At 59.0% G+C, this 12,630-nt stretch overlaps 1 protein-coding gene across 4 annotated transcripts in view; it reads left to right on the forward strand.

The window, feature by feature from the left end:
- The window catches only part of Cyth1 (cytohesin 1), a 74,145-nt gene that overhangs the window by 28,069 nt on the left and 33,446 nt on the right, over positions 1 to 12,630 (forward strand). The window contains exon 1 of one of the 4 annotated variants that reach the window (XM_047543660.1): positions 6,407 to 6,562. The exons of 1 other annotated variant lie outside the window; for it this stretch is intronic. In XM_047543660.1, the coding sequence (XP_047399616.1) occupies positions 6,535 to 6,562 (28 nt within the window). In that variant the 5' untranslated portion in view covers positions 6,407 to 6,534. Of the gene's footprint in view, positions 1 to 6,406; positions 6,563 to 12,369; positions 12,606 to 12,630 lie in introns of those variants that run through there. 2 more of the 4 variants (XM_047543662.1, XM_047543663.1) reach the window with 2 other exon arrangements.

A 12,630-nucleotide genomic window follows, 5' to 3' on the forward strand; every position in this document is an offset into this window, starting at 1 on the left:
AGAGGAAGCTGCGTGTTGGTCTCCGTGGTGTGTTGCTGATGGGCAGTCCCTGTGGCCACATCCCGCTGTTTGCCTTCTTGATGACTGTCATCCCAGCTGGTGGGTTTGGGTTGCGTCCCTGACGTTGGCAAAGCTGTGCATGGTGATTCCTGCTGGCCGTGAAGCTGTGGCCAGGGCAGCACTGTGGAAGATGCTGCTGTGCAAACACTTATTTTGGAAACCGATTGCGTAGCTCATGTGGGAGCCTCTCAACGGCCTGTGTCTTGCGACTGTCCTCTCAAGTCCACTTCCAGACCTCAGTCTCAGCACTGGGTCAGAGCCGGGCAGAGCCCAAGGTGAGGGTGTTGTGGGCTGTGTAGAGGGAGGAGAGCAGGGTGGATGCCCCTGTGGTACCGTAAAGTCCTGTGCGCGTGTGGTTTGGGGAAACCATTTGAGGTGCTGGCCCCTCTGGCTCCAGGCCAGCTGTGGCCCTTCCTGGCCTCCCTGCTCCATGTTGGGATCCCTTTCCTGCTCTGCTTCCGTCATGTCCTGGCTCCAGTGTGCAGGTCGCGCCTTTTGCTCCCTGACACCACCTCCCGCCTATAGGGTCTGCACTCTGCTGGGGGCTGCCCAGGACAGGTGGCAGCTGCGCCCTGTGCCCTCTACTGCCCACTGAACTCCAGCAGGAGCCTGGGAGGTGGGAGGAGTGTGAGGTCGGGTTCTCCCCGCCAGGGGGCGGGGGCCAGAGGGCCTCTGCCGGAGCTCTCGTCAGCCGCCACCCCCACAGCCACCCTCAGCTGAGGGTCAAGGGCCACCACCGTCACCAGCCCATGACCAGCAGTCTCAGCACTGTGGGCCGCCTCCCTGACTCTCCCGGCCCTGTGCTGCTGAGGTTCCCACTCCTGGGGTCATGGCGGCTGCTGGAGCCGTGGTCAGCAGACTTCCAGACGTCTCCCTGTGGCAGCACGAGCCATGCCACAGGGTGTGCTCTCACCAGGCATCCTCGGAGCAGGCCAGGCTGAAACCTGCATGTGGGGTGCGTGGTCAGGAGGTGTGCTGGGCAGCACGAGGCCGCGGTGGTCACTGTGCTGTCACAGGCTCATGTTGGCCACAGGCGTCTTGAGGTGGCCTCGTGCCATCTGCTTCTCGTGTGCCCTTTATCTCCTGGTCTCCTCCCTGGCAGGTGTGGCCAGGAGCACCCCTTCCCCTCGCTGCCTGGCACCCTCCTGGTCGTGCCAGCCTGGCCCCGCGGTGCTTTGCCTTGGTGCTTGCTCTGCTCCATCAGATGCTGGGGGTCGTGGCTGCTTCTGAGCATGCCGAGGTGCTGGTCCCACGTGTGCAGCCTTCCCACAACCCCAGCCTTGGCGCCGGAGGTGTGCTTGGCTGCACGCAGTCCCAGCGCATGCCCGTTGGCTGACGGGACCGTGAGTGGTGCAGAAACGTCCTGTACATGGTGAATCACGTGGTCACTGTCCTCAGGAGCGAACAGGACCTGTGCTGCAGTGGTCGTGAGTCTGTTCTCAGAGCTCGAGGCTCAGTGCCTCCTCCTCTACCCTCTCCTCTTTGGGAACTGCGTCCTGTGCTGCCCCGGCTTCAGAGAAGCAAGGCGGGGACCCAGGAGGCTCTCGCGCCCCGGGTGGAGGGTGCTGGGCACCAGCCTGTACCCTGGCCTGCCGGGCCCGCAGGGATGATGGCTCTGGCCTGGGCCACTGGGAAGTAAACAGTGCAGTACTGACCATTGTGGGACAGAGGGGCTGGCTGCCAGCAGAGCCGTGTGCGGTGGAGAGCGGGACCTGCCAGTGTGTCCTGCTCAGGAGACAGCAGGGTTTCCCCACCCGCCCAGGCCAGCAGGCCCTGACTGCCCCTTCCCACCTCACAGGCCCTGAGCTCTGCCTTAAAAGACAGCAAGAATTTGGCCCTCTGTGCTGCTTAGGCCGCGTCACCACTCGCCTGGACTCTGGAATAGCCTCCCAAGGTCGCCTGGCTTTGGCCTGGCTGTCCGCAGTCTGTTCTGAGCAGCAGCCAGGGTGGTCCTGTTACAGAGGAAGTCCAGATCGCTCTGCTTCACCAGCGCCCTCGCATGGCCACCAGCTCACCCAGAACAGAAACCCGAGTCCTCAGAATAGCCCCCGGGCCTTGCAGCGCTCCCCCGCGGGCCTCAGCCCTCTGAGCTCGGTGCTGCTGCGCCCTGTGCGGGGCCTCCTGCTCGGCTGCTCTCAGGAGAGGTCCCCGGAGCCCTCACCTGACTTCTCTGTCCTCCACTTCCTGTTGGAGTCCCATCTGCCCCTCCTCCGACAGCGGAAACGCCCAGGGCCTGGTGCTGGCTGTGTCCACTGAGCAGTGGTGAATGACACGGTGGCAGGTAGGGTCATGGATCTGATTTACGTCATCAGAACAGGCGGAAGAAGAGACACACAACTCAGGGTAAGACAAGGCACGCCCAGAGAGCACCCCCAGCACAGGAAGCTATAGCTCAGTGAAGGGTGCTTGGCAGGAGGGCAGCAGCCAAGCACCGGAGCCAGCCTTCACGGGAGGGGGACCCCCTCTGCACATGTGGAGGTGACCTGCACCCTCGCAGCTGGGTCAGCACCAGCTGTCCACAGCCCAAGTCAAATGTGTGTGTCGGAGGGGACTGGGCTGGGGGCGCCTGCTGGAGCTGCAGGGTTCAGATGGGCACCGGCTCTGCCTGCAGGTCTGTCCCCGTGGCAGAAGATAGGACACACAGGTGACCTGCCCCTTCCACATTAGGATCACCCCTGGGAGTTGACCCAGCACCAGGAGGTGGGGGTGTTGACTTGGGAGTCACTAGGCCTGGCGTTGAGATGCAGCTGATGGGAGGTTCTCTGGGCTTGCTGTGATGGACAGCACAGAGGACAGAGCATCTGTGATCTGACACACTGAAGGCCAGCAGGTTGGCCTGCTGGTTGCCTCTGCAAAACTCAGTGGTTTAAATACAGGGATATACGTTTATATTTTAACCATTATCAGACAGGAAGGATGGGGGCGGGGGCAACAAAGCCACTGCCCCTATGGCACAGTGTGCCCGTGGCCACCTTCGGAGGACACCTGGACAGTGCTCTGCTGTCTGGCTATACCTGTGTGCTTCTCCCCCATGCAGCAGGGTCCTGCCAGGCCTGTTGGGAAGGGAGGAGCGTGGGAGTCCTGCGCGGAGCAAGGCACAGGTCGCCCTACGGCACCTTGGGCCAGCGTCCACACTGAGGACTCCCGGCCCACAGACGCTTCCAGGGTCAGACACGTTAGCCTTGTCAGGCGGGGTGCTGAGCCAGCACTCGGTGACTGCTTGCTTGCCCCTGGTGAGCGCAGGCGGCTGCCCTTGGAGCCCCAGGTCTGCCCAGGACACACGGCAGCTGGGTCTCAAGAGCGGTTCTGTGGAGGCAGTCAGATAGGCCAGAACATGTGACACGGTGTTGAGACTGCAGAGAGGCCTGGAAGCAAGGCTCCCGGCGGGACTTTCAGGTACTACCTAGAGACCGGGAACGTGAGCTGTGTGAAGATGTCCGTTTACAACTGTGGAAGGATGTCTGTCACGATTGGCAACAGGTGTTCTGCGCAGCATGGAAGTGCCTGAGTGTCTGCGTGAGAGAGAGTACTTACCACAAAGCCTGGAGAGGGGGAGGCACCAACATGCCTGCCGTGCTGCCACCGGGGTGGGACCAACACGCGCTTCACACTTACTACTGTTTTCTGATTTTCACCATGAATGCATTCTGGGAACAAGATAAACTACGTAGAACAAAACCATTCTGAAGCAACACACTTGAAGTTAGAGAGGGGATGCCACCAAAAATGACGTTCGCGCTGCGTGTTCCTGTGGAACCTCAGTGGCACCCCGTTCCTCGGGGCCATGGGGTAGAGAGAGGCGCGGGTCGGTCTGCAGTCAGCCCTGGGCACGTGTGCCCCGGCAGGCAGCCTCTTTGACCTTGTCCTCCTAAGAAGTCTCAGTTAATCTGCCTGTAGGTATCGTCTAATTCAATCCGACCTCTGTGGAGAGCGGGGAACACGCGTGTACCACTCAGGGATCAGCAGCCAGAGTGTGAAAGAAACTAAACAGCAAAAAGACACACAGTCCAGTTGGAATCAAGTAAGTGACCCAAGTAGGACATCTAAGGACGTGTGCACTGAAGAGACGTGGCCTGATGCCAGCACTCCATGGAACCACGCAGGACCTGAGACCAGGGCAGAACCGGGGCCTCCAACCGGGACAAGGCAAGGGTGCCGAGGCCGCGTGGTGCCAGCATGGAAACCGGCTCAGACCAGGGGACAGAACGGGGAACCCGGAGATCATATCCACAGCCACCAAAACGGATGTTGGAGAAAGGACAGCCTCTTCAATAAAAGGTGCCGTGGAAACTGGTCATCCACACACAAGAATGAAAAGTGACCCCCACCCCCCAACATGAAAACATCTCAAAATGGATCCAAGATCTAAGCAGGACTGAGACTATGAAACTACTAGGAGAACATGGGAAATTCTTTTTTAAAAAATATTTTTAAATTTGTTTAATTAATTATATGTGACGGTAGAATGCACTTGGATACATCATACGTGATGGAGTATAACTTCTCATTCTTCTGGTTATGCATGATGTAGAATCCCACCGGTCGGATAGTCATATGCGTACATGGGTAATGGTGTCCGATTCATTCTCCTATCCTCCTACCCCTGTCCCCCCATTGCCTCCCTTCACTCCTTTCTACCTAATCTAAAGTAATTGTTCTTCCCTAGGGCCCCCCCCCCAATTGTGAATTAGCATCCTCATATCAGAGAAAACCATTCAGCTTTAGGTTTTTTGGGATTGGCTTATTTCGCTTAGTATGATAGTCTCCAACTTCATCCATTTACTGGCAAGTGCCATAATCTTCACTCTTTTTTATTGCCAAGTAGTATTCCCATAATATGTATGTCCCACATTTTTTATCTATTCATCTGTTGAAGGGCACCTAGGTTGGTTCCATAGTTTAGCTATAGTGAATTGAGCAGCTGTACATATTGATGAACTCTTTATGCTGTGTTAGGCAGCGATTTGCTGGGACAAGACCCCAGAAGCATAGGCAACAAGGTGAAAATAGATACTTAGGATTGTATCAAACTAAGGTGCTTGTGCACAGCAAGGGAAACAGCAAAGAGAACTCTGCAGAACGGCAGGGGACTTTAAAACTCCATCCAATTAAAATGAGCAAGTGATCTGAATAGATGTTTCTCAAAGCAGTTGCAAAGATGGCCAGGTATATTGGAAAGTGCTCAAGTCACTGAATCATGAGGAAACACAGATCAAAACTACTGTGCCATGCCTTTCCTGGTTAGAATGGCTGTCATGCTGTGGGAGAAGCAGCGCATGCACTGTTGGCTGGGAATGCAAAGTAGTACAGCCCTTGTGGAAGCAGCATAGAGCTTCCTTAGACACTACAGACAGATTCTGCCGCATGACTCCACCATCCTGTCGGGGTGGGACATCGGGGGGACAAAACCAGCATGCGGAGGAAAGGCAGGGACTGCCCTATTTACTGCAGCAGCGTCCATAACAGCTGAGATGTATGGACCAAGGTGGCCACAACAGAAATGGGTAAAGAAAATGTCACATTTATACAGTGGAATAGTATTTAGCCATAAAAGAAGAAAATCCTGTCATTTTTGCAACTTTCAGGAAATTGGAGGACAAGGTGATAAGTCAGGCAGGGAAAGAGAAATACTGCGTGTTCTGTCTGATATGCCAAAGCCAAGGAGTTGGCTCCGCAGAAGTAGAGTAGTGGTCAGTAGTGGCTGGGAGGGGGCGGTGTGTGGCTGGAGACTGTGTGACAGGCAGCAGCACACCAGGGGGCGCCCTAGCGTGCTGAGCACGGGAGGCGAGTGCAGAAAGCCCTGCAGGAGGGGAGGGCGAGGCCTCAGCACAGGGGACGTGCCAGTCAGCCCCATTGGGTCCTTGTCACTCTGCACCAGGGACATGTGCAGCTGGTGTGTATCAGTTAAGAATGTTTAATGAAGACACCAGAGTGGAGCTCCTGTGACTTGGCCACAGGGTTCTTTCTGCCTCCGAAACGGGCTCCCTGCCTCCAGCTTGTGGCCTCAGGACAGTGTGCCGACCTGCCACCCTCAGTCGTTTTCTTGGGAAGTGTGCTTTCTTCTCTTCGTCAGAGGACCAGCAGTTTAAGTGGTTCTGTCCCAAGTACTTGGAAAGCCAAGAGGAAGGCAGCAGCTAGCAGCAAAAGCCCTGCCCGGGCTTCATGGGGTCTGAGAAGAGACAGGAAGAGCCGCCTCCAGGCCAGGAGATGGTTAAGGGCGGGTGGCGGAAGGTGCCTGAGCTGACGGCAGGAACTGGGTGGTGGCAGTGAGGCAGTGCCGCTCCTGGGAGGCAGCAGGCTGATTGGCCCGCACCCAGCCACTCCTCAGTCGGCTCAGGAAGCAGCTCTGAGCTGTCCTAGTGGCCGAACAGCCCCAGGTACTTCTGGCCCCACCCAGCCAAGAACTTTGCTCCGAGTTAGCTCCAGCTCTGGAGGGCGAGCCGCAGGCCTCTGGTGTCTGCTGTCAGGGAGAAGATGGTCCTTAACACGCAGGAGGAGGAGGGTGAGTCCCAGGCCGGGTGAGGGCGAGTGTCGCAGGTGCGGGTGGAGTTCCGAGGTCCTGTAAGGGCAGCTCTCTGCCCTGTGGGGAGAAACTTAGGGACCCACCCAGACTGGGTTTCACCTCTGTCTTCTCGGGGATGCCACAGTGATGCCCAGGCGCTCAGGGGCCCGTGGGGTGGAGGAGCCAGTGAGGCGCAGCGGGTCTCGCCGGCTCCCCTCCGGCCCGCTGTCCCCGAGCCTCCTGCCAGGCCGGCTGCCCTGTGTTTGCTCAGCCATGGGTCAGAAGCTCTGGGAACCGCACACATTCATGAGCACCACGGGCCCTGGACCGGAGCAGGGAGCCCGGGGGCGGAGCACTCGCCCTCCCACGAGAGCCTGCCGCGGACATCGCGGAGCCCATGCAGGCCAGGCCGCAGGCAGAGCCGGCATGTGGGTTTGTAAGTCGTAGTGAACAACATGAGTGAGGTTAGGTGCCGCCTCCAATGGCTTTTGAGAAGGTGCTTGTGAACTTTGGGGTCCTCTTAAACTGTTCCTTTCCTGATTCCCTGTGAAAGCCCCCCGGGGACAGATCCCCTTGGACAGTGCCCATGGCATGAGTCGTGCAGCTGTGCATGTGTGAGACATTCCAGAACAGGGAACTGCCAGCGTTTATGACGATACCTTTTACTGGAAGAGGGGCACAGTAACGAGGGGTGATGCCCGGCCAGGGCTGAGCTGCCCTCGTGGGAGGTGTGCACCTGAAAGGTGAGTCCAGCGAGCCTGGGTGCTGTGTTCCCAGGGAATGGTGTTGAAAGTGAAAGTGGTGACTGTGTCGGTCAGCAGGTGTGAACTGCCTGGCCAGGCTGCGGGAGCTGCTGATCGCTATGCCGCTTCTGCGCTCACTTGCTGGTCCTGGTGCGCCTGGCTGCAGACCCCAGGAGGCGCCTGGAGGTCTTAAGTCAGAGGGGTCCATGTCCACAGCTGTGGGCATCCCAGGGGCTCTGAAACTCAGCTCGTTTGTGCTGAGCGATGGGAGCCACAGGAGGGGCATGATTTCAGGTCACAGATGGAGAGCGACTCCCCATGTGGACGTGGGAGCCCGGCGTGTCTCGCACCCGTCCTGGGCGTGTCTTCCTGTGGTCCGCTTTGAACAAGGGGAGGAGCAGTGCCCTCATAAGTAGACGCCCTGTGGTCTTGCCAGGAGATGCCAGGAGAGGCCAGGAGGTGCCGTGGCAGTCAGGCATACGCCAAGGCGAGTGGAGGAGGTGGGCTTTCCTCGGGCAGGTCCCGAGGCCCCAGGGAGGGGACAGCGAGTGTCAGCAGTGTACTCTGCCAGACCCTCTGCCCTAAGGCATGCCTGATTGGCTGAGTGGGGGTTTCCAAGGGTTCTCTGGAGATGGCGGATCCTGTCCACTGCAGAACTCAAGCCCACAGTCCTTGTTGAAAGAGTTGCTTTCTGTCTCCACCCTGAGCTGGTGCCTGTGTCATCGATGCTCTCTCCATATGGTTTGCTGCATGTAGGATTAGCAAGGGTAGTTACTTGGATACTAGTTTTAATTACCACAGATTGTTTTTTAAGCTATTGAACCTTTTTAATGATGTCCCTATGACTTGCTGCTGAGCCCCCCTGACTGTGATGGACCCTAGCTCCTCAGGGTGGTCCCAGGGCCTTCCACAACTAGATGCCCTTGTGCCCTGGGCCCCGACCTGTGGTGCACCCACATTCCCAGGCTCCCTACAGGCTCAGGACCCGCCCTCCCTCTGCTTCCCTGTGTAGGGAATCTGTTGGTCTTCAAGTCCAGGCTCAGAGGCTGGCCCCTCAAGTGTCCTGGCATGTCTTTGAGCCATTGGTGCCATGGCCACTGTGGCCAGGTTGCTGCTGCCTTTGCCTTACATGCCCCTGCCCACTGGCCGGGCGGGGTCTGGCACCGTGTGAGCCCAGCTGAGGCAGACGCTCAGCCGGCGTTGGCTGAAGTTAGTCTGTAGATCTCAGCAGGAGAGTGAAGAGCCGAGCACCAGCAGGGACCAGGAGTGCCCAGGCCCTGACAGAGCAGCTGGCCTGAGATGGGCGCTGAGGCTGGTGAAGCGTCACCTCAGCTCTCAGCAGACACACAGGCTTCAGAGTCAAGCTTTATTGTCAAGTTGAAAAAATGCACACGGAACATGTGAAGCCATGGGTACCATGTGGGTACAGAGAAATGTTATTCATGGGAAAACACGCCAAATAGGATGGAGTGCGGTGCCTCTTCATCAGGACGTGGGTCTGGGCTGTGTCTGAAACACCCACTGGGTGTCACCACGACCCGTCACTGTGTTCCTGGCCACCGTGCAGCTGGTGTTAGACGAACTGCTCTGGTGGGTCTTGGCAGGGAGACCCAAGGTGCTGCCACTGTGGGTAACACCGTCCCCATCCCTCACTCCCTTCCTGTCGGTCGTCTGTACTCTGCAGAACCAAGAGTGGCTGCATCTTTGTTCTAAGCGGAGCATGTTGGGTGTTCTGAAGCCACATCAGGGGGACCCCGTTGCTGCCTGTGTGACAGCACTGAAGGGTGGCTCTGGTGGGAACTTCGAAGGCTTTCCTGCTGAGTAACTGGAGATGGACAGTGTCCTGCAGAGGTCTGGGTCAGCCTCTCCTTGAGAACAGCTGGGCGTGTGGGAGGTGAAGCCTGCTCAAGACTGAGCTGTGCTGGAAGGCGCGTGGGTCAGGAGGGTCCTCCCCGCTCACTGCAGCCTCGGCCTGCTGCGGGCCAGCAGGACTGCCCAGGACTTGGAAGGCTCAGCCCTGTCAGCGCCTCCAGTTGTTGCTGTACCTCTCTTGAACACCATGCTGGGCTCGGACAGCTCTGATAAGGGGCCATCATTTTCCTGGAGGTGAGGGCAGAAGCCACGTCCTCTGGGGACTTCCAGGCCCTCCTTGAGCAAGAACCGTGCTGATTGATACTGCTACCTCACCAGAGAGCACACAGCCCGTCGGAGTGTGAGGAACCCGGCAGGATCATGACAACACTAGGAGGGCGGCAGCGAGCTGAGCGTAGCCCGGAGGCCTCAAGGGCTGGAGCCTGGGCCCCATGGAGCAGGTGCCTCTTGCCCAGGGAGGGCCTGTGAGCAGCATCTGAGCCCGTGAGCCCACCGTGTGAGTGGACCGCAGTGAGGGCTGGGCCTCGCTGCTCGCCTTCTCCTCAGGAGTTCACCCTGCAGGCACCGGCTCCAGAGCCTCTGCTGTTCCTGCTGACCTTGAGCCCCAGACAGACCAGGTGAAAGATGCGAGTCAGCAGGCGAGTTCGGAGAGCTGGTGTCGGACGAGGTGGCGGGGACGCCGCCAGCCGGCTCTGGGCAGAAAGCACCCTGCCGCTTCTGAGGTCCAGCTGCAGCAGCACCTGCCAGCCTCCCTGCCGGGTCCATCCCTCTCCAGCCCTGGGCGCCTCCTGCGCGGCTTGCTCTCCGGGAGTCCTGCTGTCTTCCTCAGCCCCAGCTCAGCAGCAAAGTGGGGCAACCCTGCATCAGGTTCCAGGGTGCCAGCCTGACTCCAGCATGCCTTCCAGCTCTTTCCAGGGGCTCGCGTCTTAAGCGGGGTGCCTTGGACTGTTGGGAGCTGCACTCTTCTCTGTCCCCGTCCTAGTTGCACCTTGTGGGCACATTGATGGGGCACTCGTTGACAGGACTCCTGACCCTTCTCGGTGAACTCCTTGAGGCTGGAGGCCCGTCCTGTCCACTGTGTGTCCTCCTCAGTGACTAACAGGTGGCCTTGTTGATGTGCAGTAACTTTTAAAAAATATATTATTCAAGAATAAGTCTGAGAAAGTCATTTTTAACACTTCACTTTCTTTGTTCTGCGAATGGTCTTTCCGCTTGCTGTGCTCTCTCTGATTGCGTGGACTTGATCGCAGTCATTAGTTCTGTCTTCCTTAGGCGCGAGGCCCTCAGGCCTTTTGCTCACAGCCTGTCCTCCAGTCTGTCTGCTGACTGGGCAGTCCTTGCCACTGGTCGCCTCTGGTCTTGGCTCAGGCTCAGGCCTTTGCCCAGGTGGTGCCCTGGAAGCCCCAGGGGTGGGTCCACTCTGCTTGGTGGACGCCAGCCCTGGGAAGGCAGAGCTGTGGCAAGCCTGCATATTGCACTGAGTCTTGTGAAGGAGCAGGATTCACCTGCTGGAGTCTTCAGTCCCCAGGGTGTGTATTTATGTAAAAACTAGTGACATTACCTGAAAGGATGCAACATGACCCTTGGGACTGTGTAAAGTGAGACACCTCTAAGAACAGGAGCTTTAGCTCACGTACACGGAGAGCCCGGGGACAGGGGGTGCATAACCAGATGGTGAGTCACATGATGCAGACAGATTCCGAGATGACCTTGTGGACTGAGAAGGCCCCAGAGGGCTGGTCGACCCTCCGCAGCTGAGCCAGCTGGGGTGATCCCTGTGAGGTGGCCCTGGACGAGCCTCTCAGGAGAGCTGGGTCCCCAGCAGAGCAGAGGCTGGACTGCTTCCAGACGCAGGAGGGAGGGAGACGGAGGCTGCAGGTCTCCAGCCTGCAGTTCTGTGGAAAGGCAGAGGCCTCTGGCAGCTTGAGACAGCCATTTCATACATGGCTTCAGCGCGTGCTTTTCCCGGACTCCGTGTGGTTCTCTTAGACCAGTTCCACCATTCTGACACAGGTAAGGTGGCTCCTGCTGCGGCTGCCTCTTCCAACATTGCCTGTGTCAGTGGGCACGCACTGCTGGGTTCAGACCCCGGGTGGCTGCGTGCCAGGCAGGTGCTCTCCCTGAGCACCCCAGGGCTGACACTGGCTGGAATGCAGGCCAGAGTATCTGGGTCAGCTCTAGGGACACTGCCACGGTAATGAGGATGTCCATCCATATCCCCAGCTGGTTGATCCCCAGATAGGGGGCCGTGGAGGGAGGCAGGAGGTGTCGGGGCTTAGGGTTCCCTTGGTGGTTCTTAGTCAGGGCAGTGTTGCCCCAGGGAACATTTGGCAGTGTCTGCAGATGTTCTTGGTAGTCAGCGTGGTAGGGGGAGGTGGCAGGCTCGAAGCCCGCTCCCCCAACACGCACAGAATGGTCCATCCGAGTGTCCGCAGCACCCAGGACACTGTTGAGGGTCCCTGCGCTGGCTCAGTGGTTTTCTTGTTTTCTCCTGTTGCCTGTTGGTACTTGTTTAAGGCGCTGATGTCTCCTCCGGGCTGTCTCTCCCTGTGCTCTGCCCTCACTCCCAGCCCCGCTCAGCACAGGGCTGGGACTGGTCCCAAGTCTGCTTGTCTGGTGAATGCCCTTGGTGACTCACACGCTTCCTGGAGTCTGAGGGCGGCTGCTGGAGACACGTTGTTGTCACCAGCCATCTCATACTGTCATCTGGGCTCAGCTTGCCCAACTCCTCTGACAAGGGCGCCTTCTTAGTAAAGGACCGGCTCTGAGGTGGGTGTGAGGACTCCGCCTCCCCAGCCCCTGGTTGGGGAGGAAGCATCCGCATCTTTCTGTGCCCTGTGCCTGCAGGCCTGGTGAGGGGCTGGGCTGCCCCAGGGGGCGGAACTCCTCAGCGCAGACCCGGCCTCCTGCTGGGGAGGGTGTCCTGAGTGAGGGTCAGCATCCTCCCATGCGCAGCCCTCAGGCTTCGCCTCTGCGGGGAAGTGGCGAGCGGTGCTGGCGGCGCCTCCCCTCCCGCAGGAGGCCCGGAAGGGGTGGTGGGCGGGGCCGCGCGGTTGCATTCATGGAAATGAGCCTGCCAGGAGGCGTCGGGTACGCGCCGCGCGCGGAGTGTCAGCAGAGGCTGCAGCCTTCCCGGCCTCCGCAGCCTCCTTGCCACGCTCATCTTGCTCCCACCTGCCGCTGGGCTGTGGGCTTCCGTCTTCCGGGAGCCTCCTCCCTGCCCTCTGTGCTGGCTTGCACATGCTGTCCTTGCTTCAGTGCTCCCTGCACCCAGGGCTCGGGGAGCTCCGGGGCGCCTGGGCCTGTGGGATCGCTGCACAGAGCCACCATGGCCTCTGACGCCGAGAGCTGCCACCGGCCAAGGCTTTGATGTCGCTGCCCACGGCTGGCCAGAACACTGGGGCTGCAGGAGAGGGGACTCGCTGAGGGTAAGAGGCTGGGAGGATGGTGCCA

Source organism: Sciurus carolinensis, chromosome 3 (genome assembly GCF_902686445.1).
Source record: "Sciurus carolinensis chromosome 3, mSciCar1.2, whole genome shotgun sequence".
Lineage (NCBI taxonomy): Eukaryota > Metazoa > Chordata > Mammalia > Rodentia > Sciuridae > Sciurus > Sciurus carolinensis.